The 13,651-nt window shown below is 43.2% G+C and overlaps 1 protein-coding gene across 1 annotated transcript in view; it reads right to left on the reverse strand.

Annotated features, from left to right (window-relative positions):
* Positions 1 to 1,890: 1,890 nt before the first annotated feature.
* LOC135507124 (double-stranded RNA-specific editase B2-like) overlaps positions 1,891 to 13,651 on the reverse strand; it is a 41,852-nt gene continuing 30,091 nt past the window's right edge. Inside the window, exons 2-11 of the mRNA XM_064926692.1 lie at positions 12,326 to 12,415; positions 11,451 to 12,103; positions 10,944 to 11,351; positions 8,195 to 8,312; positions 6,658 to 6,826; positions 4,542 to 4,693; positions 4,180 to 4,348; positions 3,733 to 3,914; positions 3,136 to 3,374; positions 1,891 to 2,073 (exon numbers count right to left, since the gene is read on the reverse strand). Of these exons, the coding sequence (XP_064782764.1) occupies positions 1,891 to 2,073; positions 3,136 to 3,374; positions 3,733 to 3,914; positions 4,180 to 4,348; positions 4,542 to 4,693; positions 6,658 to 6,826; positions 8,195 to 8,312; positions 10,944 to 11,351; positions 11,451 to 12,103; positions 12,326 to 12,415 (2,363 nt within the window). The remainder of the gene's footprint in view (positions 2,074 to 3,135; positions 3,375 to 3,732; positions 3,915 to 4,179; positions 4,349 to 4,541; positions 4,694 to 6,657; positions 6,827 to 8,194; positions 8,313 to 10,943; positions 11,352 to 11,450; positions 12,104 to 12,325; positions 12,416 to 13,651) is intronic.

Raw genomic sequence — 13,651 nt, forward strand, 5'->3', positions numbered from 1 at the left:
TTTACATTTGACATTCAATGATATTGATACAAAATACTTTGACATGACTATTTGCCTTGTCGTTTCAGTCTGTGAGATGGTGTTGTGCAGAGATGTCTTTTGTGTAGAAATATATATCTAGCAATAAAGTTGCTTGCAGAAAGAGGAAATACATTAAATTAGCTATATGACATGTCTATATATGCAATTGTAATGTAGATAAAATAAAAACGAGTAAATTACTGTCAACTTAATGTACTCTTTGAGCCACTAGATGTCACTGCTCTTTCATGTTTCTCATGGCCAGTTTCACATACTATCACCAGTCACATACTATAGTCTACTGACTCCCCAGTACTACAATGACAATTTTCTCTCAAAACTATTTAATAACATTCAATGTAAAAAATGAACAAGACAATACATGACAGAATGGTTGAAAGGAAATGTTGTTTGCATTGCAAGGAGACACCAAAAATAAGGGGAGCTCAAGTGAGTAACTCAACAGGTGTGGATGACGGATTACTAAAGGGGAAATGGGATCATCTTTGGGCTACTATTGTTATATGATTTCACAGAGGAGGCGGAATGAAAGCAGGACTACAAATTCATTATAGATAAGCAAATAGTGCACAGAAGCAATCCAGGGACCTTTAGCTAGCCAAATTCCCTCACACACCCACCTCACACTGCCAAAATAAAGGAAACCCCAACACAAGAAATGCCATAATTTGCTGGTGGTAAACGCTGTCTCAGGTGCTGCTCCAGAATCTCCCATAATTGTTCAATTGGGTTGAGATCTGGTGACTGAGATGGCCGTGACATATGGTTTACATTGTTTTCATGCTCATCAAACAATTCAGTAACCACTCGTGCCCTGTGCATTGTCATCCTATAGGGTTATAGTACAGGTCTTCATGGGTGTACCCGAAAACAAATACCCGATACCCGACCGCGGTCCACAATTATAACTTTTCCCTTGGGTCCTGTTTGATTGTCATCGGGTTTGGGTCTAGGTACTACAGCTGATAGACCCGCGTTGACCCGAATGGCTCTGCATAGCCTATAGCATATTTATTTTACACTTATAATGTGAGTTTATTGACTTTACAGAAGGCCTAGCCAACATATAAAGGCCTATTTGTTAACCAGAAGAGCAACTTAGTTGCAAATTTAAAAAAATATCTCTGATTCAATCAAGGGTCTGGTCTAGATCAGGAACTGTTAGGGTACAGGTCAGGTCTAGGTCTGGGTGTTGTCGGGTCCATTTATGCTCGGGTCTGATTGTTGTCAGATTCGGGTCCCCTTTGAAAAATTATTTTAAAAAATTATGATCTATCCGTTCGTGTCCATGTCCACATTTTTGGACCCGAGAAGACCTCTAGGGTTTTTCATTGTTGGACATAAAAAAAACTGTAAAAGCACCAGGAAATCAGTCCAAAGTGATTCTAATTTGGGAAATGTGTTTCTAAGTATTCCATCACATAATAGAGAGATACATGATCGTATAAAAATGTAAGCAAGGTTTGAAATTACTACGTTTTAGTCAAATAGATCTGTTTTGGGCTTCTTGTGGTCAATTTACCTAGAAATGATCTGTAATTATGTTCCGCCCCCCTGTTCCGCCCATGGCTGAATCTAGTTGATAATCCATGCTTTCCTCCTCCAGCATTTCTATACATGACCCTAAGCATTATAGAATATTAACGGCTTAATTAACTCGGCTTTCAATATACTTTGTATCCTTCATTTACTCAAATGTTTCCATTATTTTGGCGGGTTACCTGTACATGTGCTGTCCCTATCATGGTAACATTGTGTTACAGGACCTCTATGGTCTTAGTGACCATGATAGGAAGAGCGCATGTGAGTGTGTGTGTGTGAGGGAATTGCTTCTTCTATAAGAACCCCTTACACGCTGCTCTGGAAGTGCTCCTGCTCTGGTGGTTTCCTGTTCCAGATGCCCAGGCCTGCATCCTGCAGTGAGAGGACAAACTTCTGCTTGGCTCTCTGGTAGGCCCCCGCTGTCATCTTAGCTCCACAGTACGTCTTTATGGCCTTCTCGTCACCCAACACTTGTCCTGGCCTGCTCAGCTGAGGAGAGAGACAGCAACAATAGGAAAGGCTCGGGTTAATAAAACACCACCCAGACAGAATAAAAACTAATGAGCCAACCCAAATTGCAAACTTCAACAGCTGGGCTATCTTCCCCCATTTACATCTCACCAAACAAATTAACATTCCACGGGCTTTGCTTTATTCTCTCTCTCTCTCTCTCTCTCTCTCTCTCTCTCTCTCTGCCTCTCTCTCTCTCTCTCTCGCTCTCTCTGATTCTCTGTCTCTCGGCCTCTGCCCCGCTCTCTCTGTCTGTCTCTCTCTGTCGCTCTGTCTCTGTCTGTCTCTCTGTCTCTCTGCTTCTCTCTCTCTGCCTCTCCCTCTCTGACTCTCTGTCTCTCTCTCTATTTCTCTCTGTTTATGTCTCTGCCTCTCTCTCTCTCTCTGACTGTCTCACACATATTTAATGGAGTACAGCCAGGATGTATAGTAGATGACTGTTTATTCTTGCATGTGATATTGAGTGCAGGAAGCCTTTTCTGCTATTCAAATGCTTTTCTAAATAATTATGTCTCTCTACTGTCATCAAAATGGAACCACTGACATTTTGAACAATGGAACGCATCGGCATACATATTTAATTTCACAGTGGAAATGTAACTGTACTTTAAAAACATATTCATAATGAGGAGTGTTAAATGGAGACAGAAATGCTTGGTGAGCCAGCAAAGTGCAATTGAACAAATATGGATGGCATCTCTATTGTAAGTTTGGCCTTTTCCACTGTCAGCAGTAGGCAAATAGTTTGTTAATACCTCTCTCCTCACTGCAGTAATACGAAAGACCACATGCCTTAGTTCCAACACATACATTAGAGCTTCTGCTTACAGCATAATGGAAGTATCAATGGGTGGCATTGTAAAACAGAAGTATCAAAGTGTGGACTCAGGGTTGCCAGTGTGGGTTGCAGGCAGTGGTGGCTGGTGGCTCAGAGGACAGTCTCACAGTAATGTCTGGAACGGAATTAATGGAACGGAATCCTGTTTGATACCCTTCTATTTTTGCCATTCCAGCTATTACTATGAGCCGTACTTCTCTCACCAGCCTCCACTGGTTCTGGGTAAAGCATACTGAATAGCTCCCCTGTTCATGACTAACCTGGTGGTGTAGTCTCTCCCAACGAGTGAAGAGGGATCTCTTGCAGAGTCTGGATGGTGTCCCTGAGCCTTTCCTCCTGCCTGTAGAGGTATCCAGCACCTCTAGCTCCCCGTCTCCAGCACTCCAGTTAACACTGAACCTGGGGGACTTCCCTGGCTGCCGACCCTCACTGCTGCTGAGGCCTGGAGACCACACAGAGACCAGACTGGGGTCAGGAAGGAGAGCAGAGAGGTACAGGTACGTACTTAACATGCACTCTTCAGATACCACATCATGAGCCAGCACAGAGGCATAGTGGAAGAGACAGGACCACGAGGACCATCTGGAGGAACAAGGTGTTTATCCTTCACGCTCAGGTGGTCCTCAACGTACCTCTCCACCAGGCAAGGTAACAGAATGCCCTCATGACCTTTCTTCCTCCTAACATTTCTCTTTGTCAGGTCTTTAACGCAAATGACTCCTGGACAAGTAATGTGAACCTAAATACTGTATCTGAAGTAACCATATCATATTATCATCTCTTAGATCTGGGTGACTTACAGCCGAGGAGTAGCCTGTTGTGTCTATAGGAGGAGGACGTGGGGCTGATGTGCCCCATGCGTCGTGCCATGGTCCTTCCCAGGTGACCCGTGTGGCACAGGCTGCCCACAGTGAGGCTGTGGAGGTACACCGGCTCCACCAGGTGAGACAGGAGAGAGCCCTGGAGACCTAGAACATTCCACCTGGAGACACAAGCAATAAGGCTAGAGATCAAGCAGGACTAGGATCTGCGTCCCAAATGGCACCCTGTTCCCTATATTGTGTACTACTTTTGACCAGAGCCACTGGGTCCTGGTCAAAGTTAGTGCACTATATAGGGAAAAGGGTGCCATTTGAGACACAATCCTGGAACATTACCGTTGGAACAAAGAGAGAGAGACAAGCCCCCTTTGTTCAGTATGTTATACGTGACTCAGTGAAAGTCATCACTGTCTAGCTGGTGCTCACCTGGCCATTTTATCTGTGCAGGACATGGTGACCGGAGGTTCCCTCGGCAACCCCCTGTCCCATTTCTGATTGGCTCTCCGTACACTGACAGGAAGTGTACCCTCACCACCTTCCATCTTCATCCTCAGATGGCAGCGTAACTTCCTTACAAATCTGTGCCAGCTGTGGTCTGAGGGAGTAGACAACTGATGCAGCACCAACAAATGCAAACCTGCTCTACGAACCACAGTACAGGCAAATCCTTTTAAAGTAGAGCATTTTAAAACCTTGGTTTAATGTAACTGTAGATTCTGCTTAATTCAGTCTTGTCGACTGCGAGTATGAATGGTATAAATTGAAATAAAAATGTTGACATTTCTTACGTGTAGCTGTTACCTCGTAGGGGCAATTGAGGCGTGCGTCCCCACAGGGCGATGAGCTCACATACATATGGAACAGAATACCATCTCTCAGTCTGTACCCAGACTCTTTGTCTCGCACAAAGATGGACTGCTCCAAACTGTCTGGCCGGTTACTAATAAAGGAAATTATGTTGTTCTGATCATTCTGAGTATGAACTTTCAAATAAATTGTCACGTGTTGCCTAATCACCCAGATACATCTACACTATATACACAAAAGTATGTGGACACCCCTTCAAATGAGTGGATTCGGTTATTTCAGACACTACCGTTGCTGACAAGTGTATAAAATCAAAAACACCCATGCAATCTCCATAGACAAACATTGACAGTAGAATGGCCTTACTGAAGAGCTCAGTGACTTTCAATGTGGCACAGTCATGGGATGTCACCTTTCCAACAAGTCAGTTCGTCAAATTTCCACCCTGCTAGAGCTGCTCCGGTCAACTGTAAGTGTTGTTATAATGTGAAGTGGAAAAGTCTAGGAGCAACAACGGCTCAGCCGCGAAGTGGTTGGCCACACAGCTTCACAGAACAGGACCGCCGAGTGCTGAAGCATGTAGCGAGTAAAAATCATCTGTCCTTGGATGCAACACTCACTACCAAGTTCCAAACTACCTCTGGAAGTAACGTCAGCAATAGAACTGTTAGTCGGGAGCTTCATGAAATGGGTTTGTGGAAGTGTGTTCTCTGGAGTGATGAATCACGCTTTACCATCTGGCATTCCGACGGACGAATCTGGGTTTGTTGGATGCCAGGAGAACGCTACCTGCCTCGATTCATAGTGCCAACTGTAAAGTTTGGTGGAGGAGGAATAATGGTCTGGGGTTGTTTTTCATGGTTTGGGCTAGGCCCCTTCGTTCCAGTGATGGGAAATCTTAACACTACAGCATACAATTACATTCTACACCATTTTGTGCTTCCAACTTTGTGGCAACAGTTTGGGGAAGGCCTTTCCTGTTTCAGCATGACAATGTCCTTGTGCCCAAGCAAGGTTAATACAGAAATGGTTTGTCGATATCGGTGTGGAAGAACTTGACTGGCCTGCACAGAGCCCTGACCTCAACCCCATCGAAAACCTTTGGGATGAATTGAAATGCCGACTGCGAAACAGGCCTAATTGTCCAACATCAGTTGCTGCAAGTCCATGCAGCAATGTTCCAACATCTAGTGGAAAGCCTTACCAGAAGAGGGGAGGCTGTTATAGCAGCAAACTCCAACTCCATATTAATGCCCATGATTTTAGAATGAGATGTTCGACGAGCAGGTGTCCACATGCTTTTGGTCATGTAGTGTATTTTGAGATGAAAAGGGTGTTTTATGTTAAACATTTCTATACTTCAGTCATCCTTGTGCACTTGACGTTGATGGGAACACGTTTAGTTATTCAAGGCTTTTAGTACGATGTGTTAATCAAGAATCAAAATTGATTCTTGAGTGATGGGGAACGGGCATAAAATAACATTTACAAGTGGCTCTTTTTAAAATGGAACCAAAATATCAGTGCAGATAGGTAACAGCTGATATAAAATGTTTCACTTGCAACTTCAATGTAAAAGTATACAAGCAAAGATTCTACATCTCCGTCCTCACGGTTGAGGCCTTGGCTATGTCCCAAATGGCACCCTATTCCCTTTATAGTGCACTTATTTCTACCAGAGCACAGAAACCTGTTCAAAAGTAGTGCACTATATAGGAAATATGGTCCCATTTGGGATGCATTCCCTTGTGTAAAGATGCAGTATATGACAGTATATTACAGTACAGTATATAGTATATTATTAAGCAATAAGGGCCGAGGAGTGTGGTATATGGCCAATATACAACGGCTAAGGGCTGTTCTTACATATTACGCAACACGGAGTGCCTGGACACAGCCCTTAGCCGTGGTATATTGGCCATATACCACAAACCCCCAAGGCGCCTTATTGCTATTATAAACTGGTTACCAATCTAATTAGATCAGTAAATAGAAATGTTTTGTCATACCCGTGGTATATGGTCTGATATGCCATGGCTGTCATCCAATCAGCATTCAGGGCACAAACCACACAGTTTATAATATACAGTATATTACCAGAGAAAGAGCTCCAGTTGGGTGTAGAGAAAGCGGAGGAATGCCCTCCTTGTGATGACCTCAGCATGGCAGTCATTAACCGTCCATCCCTGGTCACTGACACACACTCCACTGAAACACTTGGTCCCTGTCCCCAGAGACACCACCTGGCCTCGTCTAACGTCAAAACCTGGGCAGGGAACAACACACAATGTTTCTTACTAACCAACATAAAACAAAACTGCACAGTACACTTATACAACAGATTTGAGAGTGTTGTCCGTGTCCCAAATGGTACCCTATTCCCTATATAATGCCTTTTTTTTATTACTACTTTGGAGCCCATGGGTCCTGGCCAAAAGTAGTGCACTGCATAGGGAATAGAATAGGGTGCATGCCAACGCTTGTCTTTTGGGATATCAGTTACAGTAATTTGGCCTCAAACAGGAAATGTCCTTACAAACAACTTCATCTAATTACATTTTTTATTTATCCTTTATTTAACTAGACAAGTGAGTTAAGAACAAATTCTTATTTTACAATGACGTCCTACCCTGGTCAAACTTTCCCCTAACCCGACACTGGGCCAATTGTGCGCCACCCTATGTGACTCCCGATCACGGCTGGTTGTGATACAGCCTGGGATTGAACCAGGGTCTGTAGTGACGCCACTATTCCGGAGATGCTGGGCCTTAGACCGCTACGCCCCTCAGGAGACCAAAATTAAAATTTCACTGTAATAGACTAAGATGGCTAAATAAATGATTCTGAGTAAGAAATGACTAATGGGACAGAATATAACACACCAGTATCCTACTATTTGATGTATTTATTTAACCTTTATTTAACCAGGTAAGACCCAACAGCTATGTTGTTGTCTTACCACAGCAAAGAATGTAATGACTGTCTTATCTCATCAATGGTGATGGTATAAAGTTGCATCTTGTGTTGCTGAGCAACTGCTTATTTTCTTGTGAGGTATTCTATATGAATGAAAGTCTGGGAGGGATTCCTATTGGATTCACTGCCTTTTGGGACGGCAATACCTGTGAAGCGCTGTGCCCATAGCAATAGAATGAATAGAACTCCTTGTAATTCTATGGTTTTGCCCACTCTCTCATCTTAGTTATTCTGTAAGATCCAAGGAGCTCTACTGTCTAATGAGAGTTTCCTAGATGTTCAGGTTTGCGAATAACTAAACCATGCTGGCTTCAACTGAATTCACTAATATACACTCTCAGTTGACTGGCATACTGTTGATGTGGGAATGTCACATGCAGGCCTATAAAGGCCTGTATTCAAAGGCATTTGAATCATTTACGACGTAACATACATTTTGATGCTGGTATCTACAGTTGTATTAAAGAGAGATCCACCATTTCTCTTTCATTTTTACTTGTAAAATATTTAAATGTCAATGAAAAGTGTAATTATGGTTGCCTTCCAAACGGCACCCTGTTCCCTATATAATGCAATACTTGACCCGAGCTGGTTAAAAGTAGAGTACTAATATACGTACAGGGAATAGGGTTCCGTTTGGATGGAGTCCAAAGCCTACCTCTGGTCATTACGATGCCTGCCAGTACTTTGTGACGGCTGTGGGAGGTAGGGCAGTAACAGTCAGCTAGCTGACTGTGTTTCTCTCTCACCAAGTGGAAGATTGACTCTGCAAAGCACTGCAATCACATACGTTAACGGATGACTTCCTAATCAAACAGGCAATGGTCAAGATAACAGCTGTATTCACATCTACATAAACAGACAGTAGAGCAAACAAACGTTTGCCCGCTAGTTGTTAAGTCAATATCACAGTCACCAAAACAACCAGATAATAGTTGCCATGCGTCATCAGGTGTGGCGGACGTGCCGTAAGCCTGCGTCCCATATAGGTTTTGGTCAAAGGTAGTGCATTACATAGGAAATAGTGTGTCATTTGGGAAGCACACTGTGGCAGTGCTTTCAATGACTCTGACAGAGGTTTCTTCTCTGTCAACTCTCCCTGAGACATACACTATTAGATTAGCATTATATTGAGAGTATATCTGGGAATGATGAGACTATATTGACAATATTTAGTAGTTAATTAAAAAAAAGGCTAACTCATCCACTAAATTGACATAATATATACGATACATGATCATTGAAGTTGTCATCCCACCCGTGCCCTGATATCAAGTTTGGAGAGATGACTAGAAAGGGGAAAGGATATTGTCTAAATGGTGATGGGACAAGGTCATGCGCAATGATGCGTAATGAGCGTATTAAATAGTTATTAATATGCTCTTCACACCTCCTCTTAATTTCATCTCCTTCAGTCTGGGGCTCCTCCTTGATCACCAATATGCTGCGATGATAATGGTCACCCTACAGTCTCACTGTGACACCGGCGAATTTTGGACTTCTAACCCCTTTGAAACATTGTGTGTTTTACTCCTGGGTTGTTGCATTGGATTCGCCTATTTATTCTGAATATGCTGATACCAACCACTCGTCTGTGTGATTAACAGGGGCTGAGCCAGAGTGGTGTTTGTGAGACAATGGCGTATCCCGAAAACGGTTCTTCTTACAAAAATGTATGGAAAGTCCGAACGGTTTGAGCTACAAGCTATTGTAATCCATCTCTCATGGAGACACGTGTCATTAGAAGGTACTCTTTGAAGAGTACCTTAAATAACTCTCCAGGCGCCCCCGACAAGCACTGATTTTGCTGATAAATACTTTGTTGAGGGAAAATGTACTTGACACGATTGAGATATGTTGTTGTCTCACCTAGCTATCTTAACAAGAATGCACTAATTGTAATTCGCTCTGGATAAGAATGTCTGCTAATTGACTAAAATGTAAAATGTAGAAGGTAAGGGGTTCTTCTACATAGAAGGTCATAGGAAATCCCAGGATTTGTGTCTATAATACCGTAATAAGTTCACACAGTTGCTGTAACAAACTCCAAATCCACACAGCTGTCACTGAGCAAACAATTTATGTACTTATGGCCTCTGTATTTTTTTAGCAGGTTTTAGCTTGGCAGACCTTTTTTTAATTGCCACTTGTCAATACAACTCATGAATAAAGCTGTTAATGTTCTATTGCCTTCTACTTGAACCCCGGTTGTCCTGAAAATAAAATGGTAAAACACTTCAATGTGAGACTAAATATGAGGGCAGAGCAAGCAAATATAAAAAAAAAAACATTTTTTGGAGGGAAAAAAAGAAGAGTACAGATAATTCAATGGGTCGGGCGCACTAAGAACAAATGTTTTTGAAAAAGCTAATTTGAAAAGAAAAAATGTTTGTTAAGTAAATGTGGTTTCTTTTCATTTTTATAAGAATGCAATGAATGTTATTTGTTGCAATTGAACTATTTTTTTATTTTACCCCTTTTTCTCCCCAATTTCGTGGTATCCAATTGTTTTAGTAGCTACTATCTTGTCTCATCGCTACAACTCCCGTACGGGTTCGGGAGAGACGAAGGTTGAAAGTCATGCGTCCTCCGATACACAACCCAACCAAGCCGCACTGCTTCTTAACACAGCGCCATCCAACCCGGAAGCCAGCCGCACCAATGTGTCGGAGGAAACACCGTGCACCTGGCAACCTTGGTTAGCGCGCACTGCGCCCGGCCCGCCACAGGAATCGCTGGTGCGCGATGAGACAAGGATTTGTCACAAGGTCACAAGAAATTATTGGTAAAAATATTTGGCCCTCAGAACATCGGGCAAAAATAGTTTTGGCCCCCACTAAAAAAGTCTGAATACTACTGTTCTAAAGTATGGCAAAAGATGAAGAGCAGATTTTCTGAGGCCAGACAGACAGACATAACAGGGTTGTGAAGCTGCTGTGGTTGGGCATGCAAGCCAGGATAGCGTTTAGTCCTGAGGCTCCTGGACATGAAATGCATATTGGTACGATACACTCCATTTGGTGGCAGTCTGAGCACCTCTTAGATATATTCAGTATGACCATTTAGAAGATGGGATGGATGGTAATGCTGCAGCTACAGAGGCAATGGACGGGGCATGTTCAATAACCCTGTTCGATCTGGGCACTTCAATGAGGATGTGAATGAAATGAAGGAATCAAAACCATGATGCACTGTGATTGTTATATCCAAATTACAGCAAATTGAAACACTGCATCTCAACATTGTCATTGTTTTAGGAGAGACATTGAACAAGCAAGCAAGGCTTGGTACTGATTGCAAAATTAATTGAGATTGAATAATTCTCCCCCATAGCTAGACAAAACAGAGTTAGGAATATGGTTAAACTCAGAACTCATACAGTAAATCAGTGAAGGTAAGGTACCCACCTGAGGTAGCTGAGAGCTCTTGGCCCAGCTGGCAGTACGACTGATGCTAGTCTCAGGCCCCAGACTGATGTTAAACAGGTCCTGTAGGGCTGAGGTAGCTACCTGGGCTTGAGCCAGTCTCTTACTGCGCCCACAGCCCTCAAATATCCTTCCATCCACCCTCACTGCCATCACAAAGCTCCTGATCGGCCTGCCCCGCACTCTCTCCATCAGGCAGACGTACCTCAGGCCTGGCCTTAACTCATTGAGCAAAGCCACAGGCCTCAGCTCCTCAACAATGGAGGAACCGATCCTCTGCCTCTTCTGATTGGCTGAGGACATCAGGTCAAGGGTCAGGCATACTAGTCTCCCATGGTTACAAATGCTGGAGAGCAACTCCTGTCCCTTTCCCCCTGTCCTGTGGCTGTGGTATAGGAGTTGTGTATCTCCCTGCGCTGGTGGCTCCTCAAATTGCAACTCCTTTCCGTCTGTCCTGTGGTAAAGGAATTGGTCTTTGTTTGCTTCTGGCTCAAACTCCTTGAAGAGCGTGTCAGGGATGAGAACGGCCTGGTCTGAGGTGAAGTCTGTTGGTGCTGTGGTGTTGATAAAGTTGAGGTTTCCCATGGTGATGTGAGCTTGAGGGGCATTGGGGAACTGGATGAAGGACCTAAGAGCCATCTCTGCTGCTCTCATCTTAGCCTTCTTCTTGGTGGGGCCTCGGCCCTCGAACCTGAGACCGTTCACCTCTACTCCTACAGTGAACACAGGGGCGTGAACTGGCCCTGTCCAGGATGCTATCTCATACTGTAGACCTGGTCTCAGCTCGTTCAACTGCACCAGGGCGTTCTTCTTTGTGACAGACCAGGAAGTCCTCATTGTCTTCCGACAGGTTGCGTCACTCCCGCGTGATGCTCCTCCCTCAACTGACAGTGCAGATGGAGTTGTGGTGCTATCTGTAGTAAAGCAATGGGCCGTCCTCTTACAGATCAACTGGAGTTCATAGAGAAGACTGTCTTTTCCTTCCACCAATGGCTGCTTCCTCTTTAGAGCAGTCGTCCTGGAGAGCTCTCTGGAGATGTCAGTGTAAAGAGCTGGTTGATGATGTGAAGGTTGTCGTATGGTGGAATAGTCCACTTGGTTTGTGCTATGACGATTCTCCTTCACCTCAGCGCTGCTGCTATCTGTTCCCCAATTAAGACAAGAACAAACATAGTTGAGGAAACCGCTATTAAGTTTCACATTATGTTGATGAGATTTTTAAGAAAAGGCCAAACTACCGAAATGGGAAAGCTTAGCAAAAGGTGTAAATTGAAAGTATAAACTGATAAATTGCTGGTGTGCTACTCTGATTGAAATGTGGTGTGAGTGAATAGCATGGAAAGGGAAATACAGGAATCAATTACTTGAAGTGTCTCCATTGTCTTTTGATGTTGTTGTCCCACTATCTCTAATCTTCATAGGGCTGATGAAGGATGACAGCATACTGGTTCTCTCTGAAACACAACAAAGACAGACAGTTACTGGGGAATCCACGCAAAACATTAGAAAACCCCATGTGAAACCCCAGACATGTTTATTTATTCATTTGTATTTTTATTTTTGAAGACTTCCTGCGGGGACGGGAACTGGGATAAAATAAAAAATAAAAAATTTAAATATAAAAAATAAAGATAAATATGTAAATATATTTATAAATAAATAAATAAAAAATAAATAAATAACATATAAATAGAGGACAAAACACACATCACGACAAGACAGACAACACAAAACTACATAGAGAGAGACCTAAGACAACAACATAGCATAGTAGCAACACAACATGACAATAACATGGTAGCAACACAACATGGTAGCAGCACAAAACATGGTACAAACATTATTGGCACAGACAACAGCACAAAGGGCTAGAAGGTAGAGACAACAATACATCACGCAAAGCAGCCGCAACTCTCAGTTAGAGTGTCCATGATTGAGTCTTTGAATGAAGAGATTGAGATAAAACTGTCCAGTTTGAGTGTTTGTTGCAGCTCATTCCAGTCGCTCGGTGCAGCGAACTGAAAAGACAAGCGACCCAGGGATGTGTGTGCTTTGGGGACCTTTAACAGAATGTGATTGGCAAAACGGGTGTTGTATGTGGAGGATGAGGGTTGCAGTAGATACCTCAGATAGTGGGGAGTGAGGCCTAAGAGGGTTTTATAAATAAGCATCAACCAGTGGGTCTTGCGACGGGTATACAGAGATGACCAGTTTACAGAGTATAGAGTGTAGTGATGTGTCCTATGAGGAGCATTGCTGGCAAATCTGATGGCTGAATGGTAAAGTGCATCTATCCACTCGAGAGCACCTTTACCTGCCGATCTATAAATGATGTATCCATAACCTAGCATGGATAGGATGGTCATCTGAATCAGGGTTAGTTTGGCAGCTGGGGTGAAAGAGGAGCGATTACGATAGTGGAAACCAAGTCTAGATTTAACTTTAGCCTGCAGCTTTGATATGTGCTGAGAGAAGGACAGTGTACCGTCTAGCCATACTCCCAAGTACTTACGGTGCCTTGCGGAATTATTCGGCCCCCTTGAACTTTGCGACCTTTTGCCACATTTCAGGCTTCAAACATAAAGATATAAAACTGTATTTTTTTGTGAAGAATCAACAACAAGTGGGACACAATCATGAAGTGGAACGACATTTATTGGATATTTCAAACTTTTTTAACAAATCAAAAA

The sequence above is a fragment of the Oncorhynchus masou genome, chromosome 3 (genome assembly GCF_036934945.1).
Source record: "Oncorhynchus masou masou isolate Uvic2021 chromosome 3, UVic_Omas_1.1, whole genome shotgun sequence".
Taxonomy (NCBI): domain Eukaryota; kingdom Metazoa; phylum Chordata; class Actinopteri; order Salmoniformes; family Salmonidae; genus Oncorhynchus; species Oncorhynchus masou.